Genomic DNA, 24,457 nt, shown 5'->3' with positions numbered 1-24,457 from the left:
GAGAGCCCCGCATCGCCCGGTGACAGCGGGTGTCTGCTTAGAGGGAGGATTATTTTTAGTCTCTTGTCCCAGACGTGGCGTTTAAGGCCCTTCCCAACACTATTTTTGGCGATACTTTATGCATCGGAGGGACGTTGAGGAGCAGGATGAGCCCGGCTTGCCAGGGTGGCGTGGGACAGGGGTGGGAGGGAGGGGAGCAGGAAGTGCGAGCCAGGAAGTCGGGGCTGCGGTGAGAAGTGGGGCCGTGAATCGCCGTCCTTCTGGTCTCTCTGACAAGTGTGTTGGACGAGGCCACGTACAGAACAATGCTTTCAAAGGGGTGAGCTTATTTTCTTGCTTCCCTAAATATTTCCTGCCTTTTTTTTTTTTCCTTCTTTTCCTCTTTTTACAAAACCGCCTGTCTGTACACAGCTCCTCCCGGCAGTCGGAAAGCGATGCGCGTGGCCCTAATACTTGTTGAGCCTCACTAAAGAGTTTGGTGGGATTTGTGTGACTAATCGAGATAAGAGGACGGCTGTGGAAAGCCATGGTTGAATCTTGCACTGCGCATAAACCAAAGTGTGGTTATTAAAGCGTCCCTCACGCTTTCGGTTTCGCACGGAGCCCTTTTGCTTTCTCCCAAAGCGGTGGGTACGGATTGCTTTTTTGACACGACGTCAAGGCATCCTGACGTGGTGGCATCTTGCTGGCTTGAAGGTCTGAATTATCATCTTTTTCTCTCTGCTCACAGCGTTTTTAATGCTGGAGATCAGATACCTTGGAAATACTATAGAATGAGCAGTGACTGTATGCACTCAAGGAGTGAGCCAGTTCTCTGGTCTAAAGGGAGGTAATTTGGAAAGGGATATATATATAAGTTTGATTAGAATCGTAGAATATCCCAACTTGGAAGGGACCCATAAGAATTGTTGAGTCCAACTCCTACCTTTTATTAATTTCTTAATTTACAACTGCTGCTAGGCCAAGTGGCTGGGTTTCATATCTCAGGTGGGGCCAAGAAGAATCAAACAGCTTCCTTCCATCTCTGTAAATGATGCTATGTGTATGTGTGTTAGACTTGTTAAACTGAAGTAAATTCAAGTGTTTGGCCAAAGGCTGAGAGTCAGAACAAGGCTGCATCCATCAGGCAGGCTTTTGGTTCATGATGCTTGGTGTATGAGGAGCCATTCTTCCCTGGTCCCCTCTACCTCTCAACTTAGTTAGGGAAGACACGTTATCTGGGATCAATTTGCTGGATTCATTCAGCATAGGAGTGAAGTGCTGGTCTCTCACCACACGTGTGCAGTTCTAATACAGGCTGTTTGTAGAAAGCAGATCTGCCCTGAAGGATCAGTGTACTGCTTTGTTGGCACAGCTGTACAGCTTCTGTATTTGGGCTACAGTGTTCAGAGCTGGGGCTGGACCTGTGCTGTCCCCACGCTGATTGGTTGCTCCAGTGCTCCTTGTTCATAAAACCTTCCCTTGCACATGCTCCATCTGCACATCTTAAACACTGTGAGTGTGCTGTGGGATTTATCTGTTGCTTGTGCATCCCGTTCTGGCACATCTCTGATGTAAGAGATTCTTAGAGTGATTGTAAACCCACATACAAATTGCAGGACCTGTTATCCTGCTGGCAATGCAGAGAGGGACTGTTCTCGCCAGTTCCCAGTGCTGTGGGGTGGGTGGTTCTCTGCAGGGTCACCCTGTGCTCTGCTTCTGGCTAACGTGACTTAGTGAAGGTCGTGCACCTCCCATGGGATGATCTCTGTAAACCAAGCCCTGCAGCCTTAGGGAGGGCAGTGGGCTGTCCTGCAAACAGTAGCTGGGCTCGGGGTCCCTGTTGGGCTTGGGGTCCCTGCTGAGTGCCTGCTGCTCCCTGGCAGAGTGGTCCTCTGGGTGCTGCTAGCAGAGCCAGCTACACTCACTTGCATTGCTTTAAATGAGTGGCCTGAGCCAAGCAGGCTGGCCTCTTCTTCTTCCCCCTATTCCCAGAGTGGTTTAGCGATCATTTCTGTTAATTGCTTTGTGCCTAAGGCAGAAGGGGGGAGTGGGGGGAGGAATAATGTCATCTTAGAACATTTCAGCCCTACCTACAAAAAATTAAAAAAAAAAAAAAAAGAAAAAGAAAAAAAAGCAACATCTGTCCATGGCTTCAGGCGTGGGGCTGTGCCCACTCAATAGCTGGCTGTTTCTAGGAAGGACGTGGAGCTGATACTTGTAGCTGGGGTGTTGCAGGGAGGGCTGGTGCTGGGGGTGAGGCCCCAGACAGGTACAGGGCTCCTCAGGACACGGTTGGCCTCCTGGGTGGGGCAGTGATGGGGCTGGCCATGTTTACACTGTAATAATAACGTTTTGTGAAAATAAGCAGTTAATTACACATGACCTACAAAGGAATAAAAATAACCAAGGTCTTTTTTTGCTTTTAAATCCATTTAACAGAGGCATGAAAGGTTTGGGCTTTTTTAAACCTGCTTTTTTTTTTTTTTTAATACCTTTTAGAAATATCAGGAACATTAAGTCTTTCTTCCTTGTTCTTGTTGGATGTCTCAGATGTGTCATAAGCTTCTCAGCCCTTAATTGAAGGGGTGGGGTGATATATTTTTAACAGATCCTTACTTCCAACTGTGTTTATAGGGCTTTTGAGCTAAATCGATTAGCAAAAACAAAGCTGTGACAGTTTAGAAAACAATTTCGTCTCAATGAAGTTGTATTGCTTGCTTGTTCCGCGGTTGCTGACAGAAGTTCAGGTGTTTGGTTTTTTCCATCTGGGAAGTAACTTTTCTGGCTATTAAATTATGCATTGAGATTAAGTGAGTTAAATCCTAGCGCAAGCCATCTTTTGTTAAATTTAGATCAACTTTAGATGATCATTTGAGTATTATTTACACTAAATGCAGAAGTTCGCTTGCATATTTCATAAAAATAGTTCCTTTTTGAAGCAACAGTTTCATTAAATGCGTGGTTCTTCCTTTAAGTTAATGGTTCAGCAGCCTTGCAGAAGCCGTTGCTGCCTCTGAGCTGCAGACCACCCCTGCTCAGCCATTCTGCCCTGTCAGGATCCATTTGCGTCGCAGCACTCTAACCTTCAGGACATGGTATTTGTCAGCCTGAAATGTAATAATCCTGTATCTGTGGCACTGAGGTATAAACAGCACGGCTGCCTTGGCAGGCCTTGGCAGCCACCTGAATGCTTCAACTAGCCAAGGGTTGAAGAGGGCGCTTTGCTGGCATGTCCTGTGATTCATGGTGCTGATGCATTCTCAGCCACGGGAGGGATTAGGGAGGAAAACAAACTTTGTTATCAAACTAGCGTGGCAGCCTAATAGCAGTATTTTTGAGGGCAGAAGTAAGGTGCTCTCAGCTTGTTTGAATGTTTTGCGTTGAGTGTTTTGGTCTTTTTGTTTGGTTTTTAAACAATGATTTAACTTTTGGCCATTAGCTTAAACAAGGCAGGAGAGCAGACTGTGTGCGCCATCAACTCTAAACACTGAATTGGACTGATGAAAGACAAATATTGCATGAGAAAACATATTTTCCACTGAAGACTTGAAAGTTTTGGAAATAGGAGACAAGAACCTACAGGCAGAGAAGAGACTGCAAAGGAAGCTGAATTTGTCTCTATTTCTGCTGTGTAAACTGAAGATGTTTTCCTAAAATGATCATGGAATCAAGATCTTCAGTGCAATTAACTGTATCATGAAATAGAATGATTTCTGTGCAGCAGAACCTCGATCAAGGTAGGAGCAAAGGATCTCACTGTGTTCTGAGAGTGTTTAAAAAGTGGGATGAACAACCTCCCAAAGTTTCCACGTTCAAGTTTTGTAAGGGAACATCTGCAGACTCCTTGTGTTGGGACCTGACCATCGTTATTTCATAACAGTGTGATGTTCTGTTGGGTACTGGTGTTAAGTCATTGAGTAAACTGATTTTTATAGGGGCTAGTTAGAACTAGTTATCAACTCCAGTGTTTTGGTGGAAAGTAATTGTTTCAGTGCTTTTTGATATCACAGTGGTTTCATTTTGCCCCTGCAGAAAACAAGTACTGATACGGAAGGACTTACCTAGATGATGTTTTAGGTAAGAGGCTGGAGAATTGCTCAACTTGTCAATTGCTCAACTGGAGAACTGTTTGGATATCGGTGTGTTTTGTGGGGGTTGTCTGAAGTATCGTGGAAGAACAGGAAGGAGGCATTAGTAAGGATGGGTCACGGTGGGTGTGTTATTAGTTATGTAACCAGCACTGTCGGCTGAGTGTGACCAGCAGAGCTGGGGCTGAGACCAACCCCCAGGTTAAGGAGAATCTGCATTGCTTGCACTGGCCTCACAGCCCTGCGTGGATGTTTTGCCTTCCTAAAAAGTCTCATCAACCTTGGCTCAGTGCTTTGATTCCACCTGAAAACCCCTGAGTGCAGCAGTAGAGTAACTGACTTGCTTTTTGTTTTTCTTTTTTGGAGGGGGGGGGAGGAAGGGAGGGCAAACAACCATGCTGCCCCTCCCAAGAAACAGAAGTACTGAACAACTCTAATTTCACACTGCAGTTGCTCGGCGGGTTGTTGCCTTCCTGCCACTGCTTTCTCTAACTTAGTGTCTGTGAAACTTCTGGCTGTTTTGGTCTTACTTATTTGGATCTGTCTCTACTGCAACGATTAGCTTGTTCTTCAAAGTCACGGTGTGACCCACAGTCTTAATTTTACACGTGGTTATTTGGTATGTAAATAAATCCCTGATTAGTTGTTACTTATCCTTCTACCTCGGGTCCCCCACTGCACAGTCCTGATGCTTCAAGTGTCAGTCTGCTCTGCTGGGGATTGCTTCTGTCCTTCGTGCAGCTGTGACAGTACTTTCTTACACCGTGAAGGCTGGAGGTGAAGAACTTGCTGGAATTTCTTTGTGTGGTCTGGTAGCTCTATCTGGGGAGCTTGCACAGGGTGGTATATATGGTGTGAAACACATATTGTGATGTTGTTGGGTTTCCTTAAGCAGCTTTGGTGTTGTTTGTTACAGTAGGTAAAAATCTTCCCTTAAAACGCCTTATAGCGTTGAAATTGGTGCTGGTTTTTTTTTTTTGTTTCTTAAATGAAAGGGATAAAAATATTCTTCAACAGTGGTGGTTCTTATTTTATGTTCCCTTTGGAAAAGGAGCGTGAAACAGGAGGGAGTTCTGGGAGACAATGCTGGTGCGCTGGACTTGTGTTTTTCAAGCTGCAGCAAGCAGGTGGTACTCATGGAATTAGCCCAATGTAAGGCAGCAGCTGAGCTGTGGTGCATGTGAATGTGTCTGTAGGTCAAGTTTAAGGGCCTCGGTATTGCTGATCTCTGGGTATTTGTAAGCATATGCCATAATAAGTGGGAATATATTGTCCTCTTTATCCATTGTTTCCTGATAGAAGTCCCATTGGCCAGTGCTTGTCAGTGGAAGGGAATGAGTGTCGTGATAGAGCCATGCAGCTGTCCAAAATGAGGTTTGCTATCTTGTGAACAGGCTTTGAATCGTACTTTGGAATGGATGAAGAGGGAGCAGGCTTCAGTATGCCAAGCAAACTAATTGAAGTGAGGTCTGGCTTGTTTTCCTTGCCTTCCTGTTTCTTTATAAGATGAACTTTCCTTTCTCTGAAAGGTGTTACTCTCATGTGTCAGTGTGTTCCACCAGAGAGCACAATCACTGTGGTAAGAGAAGAAATCAGATGTACTTCAGGAAGAATTATAGTTCAAAGTGTTTTTAAAAATGTAATTTTCTTATGCTTAGAGGAAAAAGGGGGAATCCCAAAGCAGTGCTTAACAGCTCAGTCCTTTTGGATACAAGTCCCTCCCTTAATGCCATTTATGGCTGTATTTTTCTATGTAGAATTGTAGAAAGAACTCTGTACAAAGGTACCATCGTAACAAATGGGAGACAGTGGCATCCAGCCATGCTATTTTTAGGCTATTGTGCTCCTAATTTGCTGATCTAAGTGTTCTGGACAGTAAGTGGGAGAGACGTACTAGAAACGTGTGCTCGTGTAGTAAAGTCTTGTCTGAAAATGGAGTGAATAGCAAACTTGCTTGTCAGAAAAGCAATTTAGTGTTGTACCTGAAGTGAGTCTTAGTAAGTAAAGAGGATGCCCTGGTACTTATGGTGCAAAATCTTGCTTGGAAGCTGGCAGTCAGCTCTGGCTCCCATCCTGCTCAGGTTGAGGAACTGAAATGTATGCAGTCTCTTCTGTGTGGTCTTAGAAGTATTAATAAAAATAAAGATTGTCTGTTCTCTGATAGCAGTGAGGGAAAACGCCAGGTGTCATCAATTAAGTTTCTTCCAAGAATTCTTAAGTTTTTCCTAAAGGCTGACAATCTTTCCATCTGAGCAAACAGTGTAGTTCTAGAAACCTTCAGAAGGGAGAATGCCTTACGCTCTGCAGATTGCCACTTGTTCCTTAACTCCCTACGTGTTAATGTGGCGCTGCTTTGGTCACTTCAGGCAGCTTGTACTTCGTTGTCCCTCTGCCCTCTTGGTGCCACGTGCAGCTTGTGTTTCTCCTTACACTGTGGCTGGGCAGTGGTGTAGAAGTTTGGTTCCCATATTGATTTGATAGTTCCACTTTTTTTTGCTGTAAGCACTGCTTCCTTGACTGCCCTGGCACAGAACTGAAGAGCTGCACAGGAACCAGGTGCAGGAACAGGCCCAGGCTTTTGAAAAGCAAAGTCTTCAAGGCAGGTGAGTGCCTGGCACAGCAGCATTGTGCCAGAAGCATCTGAAGCTGATATAATGCCCCAAATACCATATCGTTGCATTGGTCACAGGGAAATATATGTTGGATATACATGTACTGGCTGCTCTTGGCTGTTCATGTGCCAAGTTGTTTCAAACAGTGTAAGTGACAGCTGAAAGGAAGGTAAGGAAAGACACAGAACTTAATGGTTAGTATGAGTAGTTAGTTGATGTATTCATCCATTTGTCAGTAAATATGGAGTGATAGAAAAATACCAGTTGCCCAGCATGATGCTTACTGATCAGCTGTATTTTCCAGTGTTTTCTGCAGGGTGATTGGTTTTGATATTTTTTGCTATTTATGCGTTCAGTAGCTTGTTTGGAGACATGTAAGCTGTCTTCTCTTGTGCTTTTTTCCTTAATTATTATTTCAATCACAACAACAACAGAAAGCCTAGAATCACATTAGGGTTAAAGCAAAGTAGCACCTTGGAGTCGTTGGCTAAATTTAACTGCGTTCCAAAAGACCAGGAATGCAGCTTTGCCACAGGGAATATTATACCTCTTTTGCCAAAAAGTTGTCCCTAAATACCCTCTTTGTTTGGTCAGGCTTTAGCTTTAGGTTAAATTCCCCATCGAACCACAGTAAGAGTATTGTATAATTTTGAACACTTAAATTAGACATAGTGCATAATTCTAAATAGAACAACACGTCGTGCATGGTAATCACAATGTTCTTGGAAGTTAAGCTGAATTCAAGCTGCCCTAGCCAGGAGTGATGATGAGCCTTTTATTTATTGACATCCAGGAACCCTCATATTAAAGCAGGACCTCCCTTAGCATTAGGCCCACGTAGAGCTGTAGCATTATAAGCTAATTAAAATTCTACATCGTGCTGTTTACAAAAACAAATTATAATGTGTTTTGTGCTTACTGCCAGTTCTGAGCAACAGGTGTTTTGTTAGCAAGAAGCTGTCTATTTTGGGAAGTTGTGTTAAAGCAGCTTTTATCTCTTCTGGGCTTGATATGCTTAAAATAAGTGAAACATGCTGTATTGAGAAAAGATTACTTCTCTCTGAATCTCAAAGGAAGCGATTACTGAATCCAAGTCTATTCTTTTAATAATTGTATGGGTAATCTTGTAAATCTTTGATCATCCTTAAGTGTTTTTTATCGGTTTGTAACCCCAGTCCTGTTCTAAAATGACATCAGTGATTGTTTATGAAGCCGCCTTCCTTGTTTATCCCTTAAACTTCCATCTGGTGCCCAAAGGGAATATTGGGAATTCTAGAATCCTCTAATTTTACACATCCACTGACTTCTGAAATGGCTGCAGTGCATGATAGCATGGCAGGCTGCACGTAGCTTTGTCCTGCCTGCTTCAGAGCAGCTTTCTCATCTCTTCCAGGGCATCTTAAAAGAAGGCATTTCTACAGTTTCAAATAAACACTTTATTTATAGGGCTGTGATTGAAAACAGAGAGAGTAGCTTGAGGACTTGTGCTGATTTTGGCCTCAGGCACCTCAATGCCAAAGCTCAGCTGTGAGATAGCACTCCCTGCACTTTGTGCTGGGGCAGAGAAGAGCCCATCAGCAGTGCCTGATGCGGTGCAGCTGTGACTCGTGTGAGTTGGGAAGTAATTGCTGAGATGGTTTACTGTTCTTGTGGGTATAACTCCTGGATCTTTATTGCTTTCGAGCAGAGAGATGCCTGAGCTTCGCTACCTAAAATTAACACTCTTTTTCTAACAATGGTGCGTTCTATCACCGGTGTAACTTCATGGAAGGTCTCTGTGGCACTCCTGTTGCTGAGCCAGCTTCCCAAAGGGGAAGGCAGACCTGCAGCCTCCTGCCTTTAATCACGGGGGGGGGGGGCTGAGCTGAGCAGTGCAGCCTTGAGGCTTGGGAGAAAGGAGCTTTCCTCTCCTTTGTCCTGTGTGCTGGTGGTGCTGGGGAGGACTGTGAGCATTCCCTGAGCTGCTTCCCATGCTTTTGACAGCTCACCCAGATATACCAATGCAAAAGCAGCTCGCAGAAGCATAACGTGCTGACATGCTCTTTTTTGGTTCTTTTCCTGGTCGGTAGCTCACTTGGAGGTTGTCTTTACTTTGTGCAGAACAACTGTGTTACTGTATTGCTCTTGGTGCTTTTAATGTTCAGCCAGTTCCCTTCATTGAAGGTCCCTGTTGTGTCTCGCTGTAAACAAGTGTGTGTCCTGCTCTGAGGGCTATCTGCTCTTTTTTCTCTTCAACCCTAGAAGTGATTTTTGTGGTATGTGGGTTTTTGGTTTTGTTTGTTACTTGCATGCAGTTTGACCTCTCCAGAAAGGGCAGCCTTTCTGATAAGCATCACAGAAGAGCACAGAACAGAACACGTGGTGTTTCTGAAAGCCTCTGGGTGCTTCTCTGGGCTGAGGTTTCTTGGGGTTGCCTCCAGGTGCATTGTGCTACTGGGAGTAATGCAAAGGAACTCCTGGATTCGAAGCCAGAGAAAAGCTTTCTTTAAACCTCACCAGGTTTGGGTAATGTCATGCACAAGGGCCTGATGCTGGTAATGCTGCACTGTGAGTCTTGGTGAACTAAGAAGTCCAACTGCACTTGTTTTAAAAAATAAAAAGTACTAAAAGTAATACATAATAATAATAAAAAATAGTACTGAAAATAATAAACCTTGGCAAGCTTTAGCATCTTGACTTGGGGTGGTTGTTTTTCTGCTCTAGGAGGAAAATTCTTGAAGGTTTTACACAGAGCTGCATTGAGCCCTTTTGGTGCTGCAGCACTTACCAGATGTTACCCCAGCATCACGCAGCCAAAGCCAACAGCTCTGCATGGCAGCTTTCCGGAATTCTGACACTTTCATGAAACTCCTTTTGTCTGTGCTCTGCCTCTTTGAAATCCCCTGTAAACAGGTTGTGATTCCTCATAGCAGTCAATGAAACATACCTGGTACTGTGCTTGTTATTTTTAAGCTGCAGTAGTGAACGTCATGGAATTACCCCTTTACTTGGTGTGGTGAAGGTACTAAAGGTTTGGAAATGAAATCAGGAAAATTTGCCTTGGCTTCTGCTGTCTGCTTGTAGGTGCAGTGGTGTCTGCAGGTAACTTGATGCTTTTGTTTGAGGTGAATGAGAGTTTCAAAGGTGCCTTGCTGTACAGAAGCTCTTCTTTGGTTCTTGTAATCCCTACTTTACAAAGGTTGAATGTGGCCACAAGTAAGTAAAGTAGCATCTATTAATAGTGTATGCAGACAAGCGTGAGAAGCTGAATCCTCATTATCAGTGATCTTCTTGATACCAGTATAGAGTCTGTGTCTTTATTTCTGCCTAGTAAGAGCAAAGGGACTGTAGTGGAATACTTGTCTTGTTCCTCGTGTAACCTTGAGTACAAGAGCAGACAGCTGGAGTTGACAGTATAAACTCTTCCACACTGGGGGTTTTGTCTGTACCAGGTGTTCCTGGCTCCTGCAATGAGTTGACACTGGTTTGTTTTCTGGCTCAGATCAGCTGAGAAAGTTACTGATGCTTCTTCCCTTCCCAGCACCTGTGCTGTGCTTTCTGTCCACCTTCCATTTCTGAAGCTGCATTGTGTGTTGCTGTGGCTCCTTCCTCCCTGCGTGGTTCTGAGCCACGCAGGCTCTTGGTCTGTTTCTCATCTTAAATCTGGGATGTACACTGCAGAGGGGGAGGTTGCTTCATTGAGGGTCCAAACTCTAATTCTTCAGGCTCTGACCTCGCTGCCTACTTAGATGTAGAAGTGGAAGGAAGAGTTCCTGTAACTCTAATTTTTTGTTTTGTAAAGCTCCTGTTAGGAGTGTGTAATAGAAGTGCTTGTTGTTTTTGAGCCTAAAATAAATCTATGCATGAAACAAAAATAAAAAGCTGTTCAACAAGAATAGACTGGAGCGTAAGTAGATATTAGATGACTTGTCAAATGAGTTGCGAGAACACGTTCTGCAAGTCTTCGGTCACTAGTTTGAATATTTTGTTTTCAATATGAAGTCATTACATAAATTCTGCTTCAGCAGTTCAAATCGCATCTTAAAGCCACATTCGGCTGTGAGCAGGAAGAGGAGTTCGGTGGAATCAGCGGAAAGCTTTTCGTGCCTGGGATCTCCTGCTGCTGTGGGAGCTGGAGAACTCCTGTGTGCACAAACACGCAGCAGCTGTGTGTTCTGCTGCTACGCAAGGAGGTCACTGCCCTTCCAGATTTGCTTGCATAGTTGGTCCTTAACCATACTCACTTTTTTTTAACCCAGAGGATTCTGATGAAACTGGGTCAGAGTGTAACTACACGTGCAGCTCTGCTGGCAAATCTGAACCAGCTGTAGTGTTGTAGGCAGGGTGAGCTGTGGCTGGGATGCCATGTCTGCCTGCAGTCAGTGTGCGTGGCTGGCCATAAGGACTGAGGCCGCTGCTCAGCTCTGCCAGCTCTCCTTGGGTCCGCAGCAAGTTGCTGGGGCAGGGCAATGCCTTAAAGCTCCAAGCCTCTGCTCAGTGAATGTGAATTGGAGCCTTTTGGGAGAGAGCAGTAGGGTTTAAAAAAAAAAAAAAAAGGCAATTTTGTAGCTTGCTATTAATCTATGCTCCTGGGGCTTTGTACCCTGAGCAGAGCCCTGCTTTCAGTGGGGCACCTGGGCAGCTGCTCCTTGCTTCTGTGGCTCCTGCTGTGGTGTCCTGTAACAGTCAGCACTTGGGAAGCTTCTGCAGCAAGAGCTCTTTTCTTAGGCCTTTATTTGCTATTTGTTTGGATAATCCTGGAGAGGAATGCATTTTGCTGTTTACTGCTTTTTGTACCGACATGCCTTGTCACACGGTGATACAAGTGGTACCAGACATCCATACCTGTATGTTCTGTAAAGTGAAATGTGTTCCTAATTTACACAGCTTTGTATCTTGCTTGTCTTTGGACCCAGGATGAAGCTTTACATGCTTAAGCAGTACTAATGCCTGTTATTTTTTTTTTGTAGTTTCTTCCTTGCTTCTTTAGGACGAGGGGAAGATGACCATTAGTGTTGGTTTAAGTGAGCTGTTCCATTATAAATGTGATTGTGATAGAGGAGGGAATATCTTTAAACACTTGTTTAAAAATTGGAATCAGATCTGAGATGAGAGTATGTTGATACCTGTCAGTGCATTGCTCAATCTTCCTTGACAGTGAAGAGCACCTTAAACTCAGCTCTCTGCTTTCTCTTGGAGAAGCATTTCCAAAGCTGGCATCAGTATGGTCCAAACTGCATTTTGGTTGGCTATGCACCTGCTAAAAGATGTCTCAGTATTGACAGCTTTGAGTGAGATAATGTAAATTGCAGTAGGAGAAACTTTAGGATGAGGTGTGAGTAAATGCTGTTGAAATGGACGTGTCAGGATGGGAAGGAGGTGTGAGGACAACTTGAATTCAGGAGATCTTTTCCTTAAGGAGAATGGATGAAGGGAAGGCTGATTGCAGCCTGGCGTTTTGGGGTTCCTAAAGCTTGTGTGTTTAATCCTACTAAATGCTGCTCTCTGATCTTACTGATTAACATTTCAAGTTTATAAAGCTAGAGTATCAGCTCTTTGAAATGAGTAACACAGAAACATTTTAATTAAAAAAAAAAAAAAAAAAAAAAAAAGAAAAAACCAACAGTGCAGTATTGTGGTGCTTTGTCTGGGGGGGAAAGGAGGTACATAAATATTTTGTTACTTTCTTTGTGAATTACTGGGAGAGCTCTCTCTTCTCCCAGAGAACCCAATGTCCAGGGGAACGTAACCAGCTTTCACAGCCTCAGTTCTGTAGGTGTTATAATCACTGGTGCCCTTTATGAGGTTCTCTGTTGCTTGTTGTGCAAAGTAACTTCCCCTCTGAGGATGTGCAGTAGTGAGAGCGGAACAGTTGGACCTGTGCTAGTGGTTGAGATGGTCTGAAAGGGTCGGAAGGAGAGGATTTAGCATGGTGGCACACAGCTCTGCAGGCTTCTTGTGACAACAAGAAGCATCTCTGAATTGAGCAGTAATATGAAGTCACTGGAGGTAATCTTAAGTTCAGTTTAGCTGATACAAAAAGAGGCCATTTCTTCTGTAGTCTTCATCAAAGTAGGTGTGTTGGGGCTGTGCTGGTTTAAGGCTCTTGCCCTTCCTACAGTGCTCTTCCCTCGTGTTGGTGCTCATGCAGCTGGCTGTGCAGCTGTGCTACAGAGCACTGCAGGGAACGTGCCTGAAGTATCGTCAGGAGTTTGGATGGTTGGTTGGTTGTTTTTTTTCCAAAGGTGAACCAATTCATGTTCAAAGTAACAGGGTGACTCTATGAGCATTGTGGTAGCACAGCTTGGGGGGGGAGAGGCAGAGTTTAGAAGCATTTCCAGCAGTGTTCCAGGCTCTGTGCTTGTTCTGTGGCACCTCGCTGGGACATGCATGTATCCACGCTGCTCCCAAGACCTTGCTGTCACTCTAGCTGTAAAGTTTATTCAAGTTTTGTGTTCAGGTCAAGCTTGTAGACAGTTGTGAGGCTACAGATAGGATATATTGTTCAGTAGGCTTAATTCCTGGGAACAGTTAGCTTCCAGTACAAATGGCCAGTCCCATTTGTAATCTTGTCATTTCTCTTGCACCGTGTGCCAGATCTCAGCTGTCTGTCATACCAGTGAGCTCCCCAGTTCACCTGCACAAATCTTGCTGGTTTTTCATCACACAAGCAAGCTGCTCTGACTCACCACGGGATTGCCAACAAAGGAAGGGGTGGGAGCACAACAGGGGCTGTGGGAGCAGGCTTCTCAGGGTGCAATTTCCATGACAGCCCACCATTATGTGTGGTGCTTGGACTCAGCGACTCTGTGAATCTTCCTGTTTGAGGAATTATGGATGGTTCTGAAACAATCTTCCGAGGCTGAACCAGAACAGCTGTTCCACCACCTCTTGCTATTAGTGCCTGTTAAGATGGGAGCAGCCCTGATTGCTGTGCTCACTGCTGTTTGGCTCCAGTGGTGTGTGAGAGGTGATGGAGAAGTGCTGATGAAGCATGTGATGGGGCCTTTGGTCCCTTGTGTTCTCGGTGTCTGCTTTTTGGCCAGTGGTTCTTCTGCTTGAAGCCAGCTCCTCTGCTGCAATGAATTGTTCCATGCATCTTCAGCTCCTGCATCTCCCACTCTGACCCGTCTCTCTTGCCCAAGAAGCACATGTGACAAACAGCTTGGCTGATGCGGTTGGATTTCTAGAGCTGATCACTTCTTTGATCCCTTTTAGTGCCTGTGAGCACTGCAAGGGAGGGAACAGCATGGGAGAGGGAGCGAGAAGCTTGGCAGCAAGAGCTCATTATGCTGGTTTGGCATTGTGTGGCTTTAGGGTTCAGATGGTTCAGGTCAGCCATCTCATCCCAGAGCTTGCAGGCTGCTAATGAGGCAGTGGATGCAGTTGCCCCTTTGGAATGCAACAAGCTGTTGTGCTGTTTCAGCTCCTTTCTCATTGAGTTTTGTACTGTTGCATCAGTTCAATACTATCTCTTCTTCATTTTATTCCCAAAATATTAGCAACCAATATAGGAACTTCCACTTCCTGTGGCTTTTATTGAAACTCCGGAGGCATCTGTGGCACTTCCCTTGTTGATCAGCACATTCTGGAGCCTCATGCCATTGGCTCGTGTGCACTTGGTGGCTGGATCCGCTGGTTAAGGAACTCAGGAGCTGGCTTTTCTAGTTTTTCTTCTGGTCATCCTTGTGCACCTTTCACAATTTGCTTATTGAAATGGGGCTGACTTGAAGTCCATTATCGGGAGCTAGCTACTGTGTGACTGCTTTAGCACCTGCTCTGTTCAGCAGCTGTTCTTTGGGCAAGAAGAAAAAACCCAGTAATGTGCTGTTATTGAGTTCCTGTGTAGTGCTTGAAGCTAGCTGGTGAATGGAAAGACAGTCATAGTAACACTTGAAGTTTAGTCTGGTAGGGATTTTAAATCTAAAATTAAAAGTTTTGTTCTTGCCCAGTGACTGAGTCTTTATTAGCTGTTGAAATACTCTGTCCAAAGTGGCTCTTAATTAGATTTTCAATCTTAAATACTGTATGCCAGCAGCGACTTGTATAAGGTTTCATCTTTAAAGTGGTTTGAGTTACCAAAGCACAGACAACTCGTGTTAATTTACACTTCAGTCTTCAGCTGCACTGTGTGAGTGGGCCCAGCATAAGAACTGAATTCCTGCATAGGTTACTTGCAGCTCCTTCTATGGGGTTATCTGGAGAAAAGGCAGGCAGGAAGGTGCTCCTCCACTTACAAGTGGAGTACTTCAGCAAAATCAAATCTAGCTGCCATTTGAGGTCAGTGGGGGCTTTGTGTGTTAAAAGCAAACACTTCTGAATTGGGGTGGGTCAAACAGCTGAAAGAAGCTTAATTGCAGGTTGAAGCTTAATAAGATACTGAGATTTTTTTTTGTCTTCCTGCCTGTATGTCTTCCATGTCTTCCATCTTGAGTACTTTGTTGTCCTCAAAGTAGAGCACTTCACTGCTGTGAACAGGGGACTTGGCTGGTGTTGCTCTGAGCTTTGCAACCCAGAGATTTGTTTTTGAATATCAGTTCCATTTGCTTTTGGAAAATGAATACAAAATACAATGGGTCTGTGACTTCAAATGCATCTTGTGTAAAAGGAAGCCTTTTTACCCAGGCGTATTTCTGACCACAGGTTCTAGTTTTGTAGCTAGACAATTAGTGAAATAATCAAGTATCTTGGATCCTCTTCCCTTCTGGGTTTTCTTTTTCTATGCTTTTGATATGTATGCTGACATTACTTGTAGCATTGATTTTCAGTGATGCTGCTAATCTGTCTTTGTTTTGTCTTACAAGAATTGTCTGTGCTTCATCCTAATTTCTGGTGAGGAAATATAAAATGGTAGACCTAAGCTGATCTTGAATAAAATAGCTGATACCTTAAGATATTTAGTTTGTTAATGAGAAACACTTCTTTCGCAACTGGTGCAAAATTAGGCAGATGTATCTGTATATGAGGAGGAAAAAAAATGAAAATTTATTTTGCCTCAGTAAGTAACAGATGTCAGAAACTCATAGGCCATTTTAGAATAGTCACGAGGATAAGAATACTATTAAGGAGGGTCACTTGTGGTAGTTCTACTGATAAGGTTTAAGGTTATCCTTAAGCATCTTGATGGAACATAGAGAAATGTATATTTCCAAATATTAAGTGTAAAAGAGTTTTTCTGAGGCGTCTGAATAATGGGAAATATATCAATTTCAGGTGTGTAGAAGAAGAGAAAATGGCTCAAGAAACCAACCGTAGCCAAGTGCCTATGCTTTGTTCCACTGGTTGCGGATTTTATGGGAACCCTCGGACAAATGGCATGTGTTCAGTATGCTACAAAGAACATCTTCAAAGGCAGAACAGTAATGGTAGAATTAGCCCTCCTGGTAAGTAATGCTGTTGTGCTGCTGTTTGAAAACTTGAAATGATGAGCTAGACTTCACCTTGACCACGGCACAATGCTAAATGCACAGGAGCATTAGTGCACACCAGTAGATTGTATTCACGTCCATATTTTACCTGATGGATTGAATTTGGATGAAATGCTCACGGTGTTATTGTGCTGTAATTAATCTGCTTAAAGTTGCTAATATGTATTATATTCATATGATGGTTTAGAATTCCAAGATAAAAGCACAAAGAAATGTTAACGCATTTTTCCCAAAACTACTGATAGTGGAGAAAACATCTGTCTTAGGGGATGTTTGTGAAAAGCATTTAAAGTATAGGTTTGCAGCCTGATGCTGAAGGATTAACTCCCAGACACTTCCTTCTATTTTAAGAAAGGCTTCTCCTCCTTTTAAATTCTTTTTTGGCCCACTGCCCAAAGTATTTGTTCTGTTCTACATAACTGATTTCCCCAACCCACTGCAATAAGTGCAGTAAAAATTCCCTGTCTAGGAGAAAGCTGGAAGGGCTCTTCCCCCTCAGAGTTAATGGTGATTCCCTCTGGAAAAGGAACCCTTTCTTTGTTCTACTTCACTCTTTCAGACTTCAGCATGTCCTGCTGTGGGAAGGAGTGTGAGGAAGTGCATCCCTCTAGAATCTAAAATGCGTGTTCTGGCTTGGCTGGATATCGACACCAAGCTTCTCACGTTGGGCTCTTTTGTGAACTTTTTTACCTTTATTATAAATGTAATTTTTACTTGAAAGCTTCAGCTTTCATTGCTGGAAACCTAGAGATCTAGGTTCTGCAACTTCCTATTGTATCCTAAGATACACTAGGAGATGCTGCAGTGCTGTATCCCATAGATCCGCCCTGGTTCATTTAAGAAAATCAAACCTATCATGTTAGAGAACTTGGAGTTTATACTGAGAAGGTTGTTTGTAGATGCTCTAAGTAACAGAAAATAATAAATATTTTAAAGCTCTGGTTTTGCAGTTTTGTGCTGTGAAGCTTGTGGGGGCCTGGGGCTAGAACACGTTTGAAATATGACCAGACATAATTACTTTTTTGTAAAACTATTTTTCATTATGATGTAGACTGAGATTCAATTACTTTCCTGGCTGGTGTCATGGGGGTCAAAGAATAGTTGTGTTGTGTAGTTTATGTAACCCTTGGAAGTAGTGTAACACATTTTACATTAGTGTCTTCCTTCCAGCAACTTCTGTCAGTAGTATAACTGAGTCCTTACCGGTTCAGTGCACAGAAGGCAGTGCCCAGGAAACTCAATCAACTTTAGATTCTTCATCGACTCAATCTATGCAGCCAAGGTAAGCTGTTTCTGTCATTCTGTCTGTTTTTGCATGGAAATGTTTCAGTCTGCGTGATGAAATTAAGTGTGCTTTGATTCTCCATAATTAAGTGCTAGGATCTGGCTTAGGAAAGCATCTAAAATTTAACTGAAAAATTTAAAGCATGGGGTCTCACAATAAATAGTAGAGGATCTGTTAGCTTCATCTTGCATTCAAATGCAAATTTCTCTTTAGAATTTAGCCTCAAGTAGGAGCATTGCCAGCTTCATGCTGTTCCATAGAGATTTATCTGGCTAGTCTTCCAGCTCCACAATTTGCAGTTAGTTGTATACTTACCAAGGGAGTGTTTTTTTTTGATCCCAGACACTTGAGGATTTTGTAAAAAATGGCAGAAAGTTGTTGACGAGTACTCTCCTAAATGTATGATAATGTGTTAACAAACTGGTTGCTTTGCAAAATGTGGAGCATGCAGGGGAAGGATGTCTAAATCCTAGTACAAGTTGTACTGCTGAATTGATGTCTTATTAAACAAGTCATTTTCAACTGGATTATTCAGGGAGACGTAATGTCCTCTTGTAAATCACTCAGACTTACTAAGTGCTCTCCATTTGTGAAAGCTAAATATTTATTTGCTTGGCTGTATTTCAGTTATGGATTGGTATAACCAACAGCAACTTTAGAAGTGCTTTGGAATTTTTTTTTGGAGTGAGGAATGTTAGCTACATCGTAGATGTGAAATGAAAATCTGAGTAAATACTGCTGGTTAAAAAATGAAATGTAGTAAAGTGCAGACCAAGGATAAGCAGGATTTGGTTTCATTAGTTATCGCCGACTGATTCTGTTCAGGCTGTTTTCTACCCTATAGATTTTTATAGGAGGTGTTATCTCTTGCTTGCGTCCTGCATCTGTACTGAGTTGTGGGTGCTGTGCTTAATGTTGTATTTGATCTTTCTATTCTGGGATTTCTAACTGAGGTAGAATGTAAATATCTTACCTCATACAACAATTACAGTAGGTATTTCTAAAATAAATTAGTGAAAGAAGAATCATCCAGGTCAGTGCGCAGTTGAAGTGCCTTGGGTTTGTTTTCCCACCCAACTTGCATTTAGAAGAACTGTATTTGATCGCTAGCTTGGTTGTTGGTTACAGGAGAAAGGAATGGCTGCTTGCCCTGAGCTTTGCAAGACAGAAAATCAACATCTTTTTCTTTTTTCCAAAATAAAAGTGGGGGCTTCAACTTCAGTCTCTGGTAGTACCTCACTGAGCCTTTTGATGCTCTGAGGAAACAGCTGCAAAACAAAACATGCATTTTTGTAAGTGTTCAAACCTTCAGGTCAGGAGCTGCATGCAACTCTTGGCAATTAAAGTCACCACCCAAATGTCCTGGTTGTGTCATGGCCTTCAGGGAGGGCTTTGTTAAAGTGTGGGCTGCTGGGTAACCCAATTTTTCTTAATCAGAGTGAATCCCTGAGAACAGCGGGAGAAAGAAGTTGGGCAAGTGGGTGGTGTTACCCATCACCTGAGACTTGTGGCACAGAAGAGCTGCTATTGTCTCTCCCATAACTATCCACTGTATTTCACTGTGGTTTTTCAGCTGCTCTCTAGTTTTAGCAGTATGGCTGACAGTGGAGAAAGTTGGCCATCGCTGTTTTACATTGCACAAACATAAGTTCTGCGTACAACTGCAGATGCTCTACTGCTGGAAACATTGACATGCTGAAATTTTCTTGTTCGTATCACTGGAACACCAGAGGTAGCTCCCCTACAATTATCTTGCTGGCTAAGGTTTCAAAAAGCCTTGTGTTGAATGTTGCATTGTTGCTTCTTCTCTACGGAGGGATAACATACTGAACTACAGTAAATGGTTGGGGGGGTTTGAGAAAACACATTTTTTTGTTAGTTGAACTGGTTTATTGCATTCACTATGAATGCAAAAATGTTTAATTTTTCATCAATTCAGATTGCCTAGTAATCTTAATTGAACTTTGGTTACAGAAACAAGATTGAAGTAAAAAGTATTGGTGTGCTGTCTTGTCAAGACTTACTCTAACGTATTTCTTTCAGGAATGCTCCATAGGACATAGATATGCTTCGTGTTAAAAAACAAAGCATAACTCTTATTTTTTTGCCTTTCAGCCCTGTATCAAGTCAGTCACTTTTAACAGAATCTGTAGCATCATCCCAACCCGATAGTACAGCTGTGGACAAAACAGTACCTGAGACAGAAGAGTTGCAAGGTTGGTGCCTGGCTTTTGGAGATGGATATTTGTGAATATCTTTAAAACCTTGACTGTTCATTATACACTCCTGTTCAAGAGATGGCCCATTCTCAGTACTAAATGTTCTGTGAAATCAGATGTAAAAATAATGATAAACTTAATGTAAGAGTCTTGAACTGGAGATTTCTGACTTTAATTGCAAATTTCAGTAACAAGTGTGTTAATTGAGGTTGGAAATGCACAACACAAATGAATGCTACTGCATGAGGATAGATGTGGGAGAATATGTTACTTCTCAGGTTGGTAACTTGCAGGTTAGGCAAGTTTGAGTGTATTTGTTACAGAGGGTGTTATGGCATAGCTAAAAACAGTGTCAGTGAGCACGAAACATCTACTGAAGAGCCTTTTGCCTAGGGACTTGATTGATTTTTAGTGTATTATTTTATCAAAGATAAAATTACTAGTCCATGTGTTCCAGTTGCTTGAAAAAAAAAAGAACACCTGGAAGGATCATTTCAAGTCTGGCCTATAATCCTTATTGCTGTTACAATGTAAAGAGATTTTTTTTGTTATTTTGTTTTTTTCTTTGTTGATTCTTCTGCTTATGTAGAGGCTTGCAGAACTTAAATGCCATTAAACACTTTAGTTTTCTTAGGAAAGTGCAAAAATCAGGTAGTATACCAAATTTGTTCAGGCCTGCAATCCACAGACTTTTATAGAAGGTACTTAAAGGTAAGTCAGTAAGTATTCTGTGTTTTCTCTTGCTGACGCAGCTAAGGCTTCAGTGTATAGAGCTCTGCTTCTGCAGACTTAAAATAGTAGTTCAGTTTTCCCACAGATACAATGTGCCATTTCACTTAGTTGCTAAATACAGGTTCTCTTGAAACTTCTGTTATTGAAGTTCAGTGTTTCAGGTATTTTACCAAATCAGAGTTGTCCCTTTTTGTAGGGTAGAATAGAAGAGTCATTCTCTGTGACTGTTACCTGTGCTCAGTAAAGCCTTCTGAGTTTCATAACTACAGTTTGTGTGACCAAGGAGGTGGGAAGACGTTAATGCTTAGGTTGTTTTGTACTGCTCTTTGCAAAGTTAATTACTGGAAACATGTTGACATCCAGAATGCATCTTTAAGTGTATGTGCTAGTATCCATCACTTCATTTTCTGGAACAGAATACCTCAACTTTGACAGTGTGCACAAGGCATGCTCTTAATATACAGATCAGTGACATCTGACCTTACCTAGTCTGAGAGAAAGCAGGGGCTGCAAGGGGTTGTAGGTCTCAAGCTGTGGATACTTGCACAGTGGAGGTGGCTTTTCAAGGTATATCTTGAGTTGTTGTACCTCTGAGTCATACACACATGGCGTTACTTTCATCTCAGTTCTGCAGCATGGAGAAACTGGGAAGCATTGCTGTAACCCAGCTCCTGTACAGGTCTCCTTGCAGGGGACCTCATAATTAGATCAGTCAGACACAGAAATCTTGTACCACGTGTCACATCTGTATCAGAATAAGCCTGTATCAAGCAATATGATGTCAGTTCTTTAGGCTTATCATCTACTGCCATTTTTTTTCTTTCTCATTCCCAAAAGCTTCCAAAACCTGTTAGTCTCATGATGATTCTTCTTCCACCCAGAGCCTGGATTAGTGTGTCTGTCTACATATATATCTTGCTTGCTTGGCTTAACTGCAAGTTGAAACTCTGGGCTTACAGCATGTACTGCTTTTTCACTTAGACGTAGGGCAGTAGTATTGTAATTTAAAATAATCTTTGCTTTTTTTGTGATTGGGCCTCTGGAAAGACTTTACCCTGCAAGCTTTCAGAAGAATGTCTCATATCACATTTAGAGAATTAGAGGGAACATATATTTATCCGTCTCTAAAACTAATTCTCCCTGTGAGAAGATAAGAACTAGAAACTTTGATTTCAAGGGTATGGTTCCTATATTCCCATTTTATAGAATGCATTTCAAGGGTCAACCTACGTCAGGTGTTTAGAGTGTTTCAGCTCTGTCCTTTTCTTTGTACCTTATTAGTTTCTAAACTAAGACCATCAGCATGTAATTGCAGTTCTAAATTACAGTCCCTATTTATAACTCGCTGTGGCAGGGTCAGCCCCATTTTTCTGAAAATTACTTCTGTGCTATCCCTTAAATGAAAACTGTATGAAATGTAGCCTTTCCAGTTTTAGCTTTCTGCTTCAAAAAGTGCAAGTTTGAAAAAAAGAGCAACTTATATTGAATGCTGAGTGGGCTTTATTGCCTTGTCATAGTTTTGCATGCTAAAGTTTGTTTTTTCACATCATTCTGAATTTGAAGTTTAGGCTTCTGACAAGAATGTAATAGGGATGTGTTAGCACTGACTAGCTGTGTAGCACTAAAAAAGTTTCAGTATGGTGAGAGTCCCAAACTAAGAGCTTACAATTCCTGTGCTGTTTATGGATGGGGACATAGGGGGGGATTCTCCTATTTGATCACTTGCTCAGCATTCATTATCTGGAAAAAAAAAAAAGAACAACAACTGCTTTTAGGTACCGAGTAGAGCAAAAAGCCCTGACACTAGATAGTGGCTAACAGGTACATATCTTTTAATTTATTGTTCTTATGAACGTATCATTGAAGGTGACCTAAAATGAAATGCACTAAGTAGGTACAATCCAGCTCTTCTAGCAGCTTTCTTCTATTTTGAGCATCTCTGCAACTCGTTTTAGATTACCTTGTGGACTGCTGTACCTTTCACTCAACATTACAGCCGTGTTACAATTAGCCAGTCAGGATTCCTTGCTTGTTGGGCACTGGGTTAATTGGGCTGCCTCCTGGCAAGCCTGCAAGCGAGTGAAAAAGGTGCTTCACTGCTCTAGGCTTAATGAGTTTAAAATCAGTCAGGTTAGGATTCATGCTTCATATTTCAGAAAGGCTTTTTAAAAGGAAATCAGACTTAACCAACTTGAGTAGCCAGCTGGGAAGTGCATGCATGTTTGTTCTCAGTTAAGCCAGCTGGTTTTGCACTTGCTTGGCTTTGCTTGTGTTGTTTTCATTGTGAGGTATCACTGACTGAATAAAAAGCTTTATTAAGAATAGTTGCTGCGAAATTTTCCAAGGAGGTAACCTGGACCTAATGGGAATGCTGTTGTTCCAAAGGTTTATCAACTTCAGTGGGCCTTATCAGGGCTGTTTCAGTAAGCAGTACTGGAGTGGAACTGATGGCTACTTCATGTTTTTGTGGTGGCACCAGGCACTTGGGTGTGGAGAATGCTTATGATAGAAATGCAGAAATAACGTAGGATATTTTGATCTACTGGAGGAATTCTCCAGGCAGAGAGGGAAGGATGATAAAGATTTAAACTTAAATTCTGGAGGTAAGTGTGCTTTTACATAAGACAGCATTTAAACAAACTTAGTGCCTGCATATTATGATGTTGTATACAAGGTGTCTCAGTAGCATACTGGATTAGTTTTTTTTAACTTAAGAACTTCTGCTTTACTCCTAAGGTTGCTCAAGTAGCACAGTGATTTTATTTTTTATTATGATCTTTACTTTCTAGTTCACATGCATAAGGAATAGCTTATGTTTGTCATCAGCCAACATCTAGGACTGCTTCCCCTTGTGGTGGGGGAAGGCTAGCCTGACCCAATGGAGAAGAGAACCCTTTTTAAATTGTATGGGAGCCTAGCATGAAGTGCAAATGATAAGGTTGCTTTTTATTTTTGTTGCATCTCTAATTTGAGGCTGAAACAATCCCTCTCATTTGAGGAGAAAATGCAAACAGGACTGGAATGCAGCAGTATCCTACTGTTGTCTTTCTGTAGGTGCAGTGTGTGTTAGGTTGATCATTCTGGCTTGTTGTTGAAAATTAGTAGTGATCTTCTAGTTTAACCTTATATTTCATTTCTCTTGGGGAGTGAGTGTTCTTCTTCCTAAGTTTGGTCAGATGTGCTTAAAAGGTAAATATAGCTGTTAGTCTTCTCCTCGTGGGAATGACCTTTTTCTTTCAGAAGCTCTGCCTGGTAGCAGAGGTGACAAACATAAAACATCCAGAGCAGGCGGAGAGGAGAGAACAGATGAGGTGTCAGCAGCTTTGCAACAAATGTGCGCAGTTCTGTGTTGAGCCTGCAGGGATACAAGAACTGATGTGTGCTTTATCTCCAAGGTGTTGTTTTCATGGTCAGAGTATGCTGAAGTTCAAGCAGACTTGGCACAAGCAAAGCACTAGCAAAAGCTGCTGTCTCTAGAAGGAAATCCAGGCTCTGGTTGTTTTGATCAGCTAGGAACATGCTCTGTAAAGCAAGGAACTTCTAGTGGGCAGCACAACTTGTCACCTCCCGAGAGGTGAGCGTTTCTTTATGCTTTATTCCTTGTTGGTTAGTTGGCAACTTGTCCTGTACTGCTGGTGCTTCTGCAGGGCTGGGGCTGGAGGAAGGGAGGGAACCAGTTCCAGCAGCACAGGCAGCAGCATCCTGGAATCCAGACAAAATACAGCAGCTGGGAGTGGTTTCAGCATATTTCCTGTGAGCTCCAAGCTGGGTGGCATTGCATTTTACCTGGCTTTTTTTCCTATTGTGTGTCATGTCTATTTTATGGACAGAGCACTGACAGACTGTTGTCTAAAGATAACTTATTAGTTGGGGCATTCATGATTATCAGAGAGGATCTTCAGTCAAATCTGTCTTCTGCACAGAAGCAAACTGAGAGGCAAAATGTGTGGTTATTACCGTAGATAGAAAATGACTTGTGGCAGCAGTAGAATCTTCCCACTCAGCTCAACAGTAAGCAGCATCCCTTAAATATTATTAAACCCTTTTTTTCTAGTGTGAGAGTCTTATGCACAAAGTAAATAAGTGTATGTGTAGATTAGAAGCCTTGCTATGCAGGGAACTGTGCCAGCTT

At 42.5% G+C, this 24,457-nt stretch overlaps 1 protein-coding gene across 5 annotated transcripts in view; it reads left to right on the top strand.

Annotated features, from left to right (window-relative positions):
• Window positions 1-24,457, top strand: part of ZFAND6 (zinc finger AN1-type containing 6) — a 40,159-nt gene that overhangs the window by 12,903 nt on the left and 2,799 nt on the right. For 4 of the 5 annotated variants that reach the window (XM_031587717.2, XM_031587714.2, XM_031587716.2 and 1 more), the window contains 3 exons: window positions 15,875-16,044; window positions 17,260-17,371; window positions 19,490-19,590. In XM_031587717.2, coding sequence (XP_031443577.1) covers window positions 15,894-16,044; window positions 17,260-17,371; window positions 19,490-19,590 — 364 coding nt within the window. In that variant the 5' untranslated portion in view covers window positions 15,875-15,893. Of the gene's footprint in view, window positions 1-197; window positions 320-15,874; window positions 16,045-17,259; window positions 17,372-19,489; window positions 19,591-24,457 lie in introns of those variants that run through there. The other variant, XM_031587713.2, reaches the window with a different exon arrangement.

The sequence above is a fragment of the Phasianus colchicus genome, chromosome 12 (genome assembly GCF_987193195.1).
Source record: "Phasianus colchicus chromosome 12, bPhaCol1.hap1.1, whole genome shotgun sequence".
Taxonomy (NCBI): domain Eukaryota; kingdom Metazoa; phylum Chordata; class Aves; order Galliformes; family Phasianidae; genus Phasianus; species Phasianus colchicus.
Note: the sequence above shows the minus strand (reverse complement) of the source record. Positions and strands in the feature narration are given on the sequence as shown.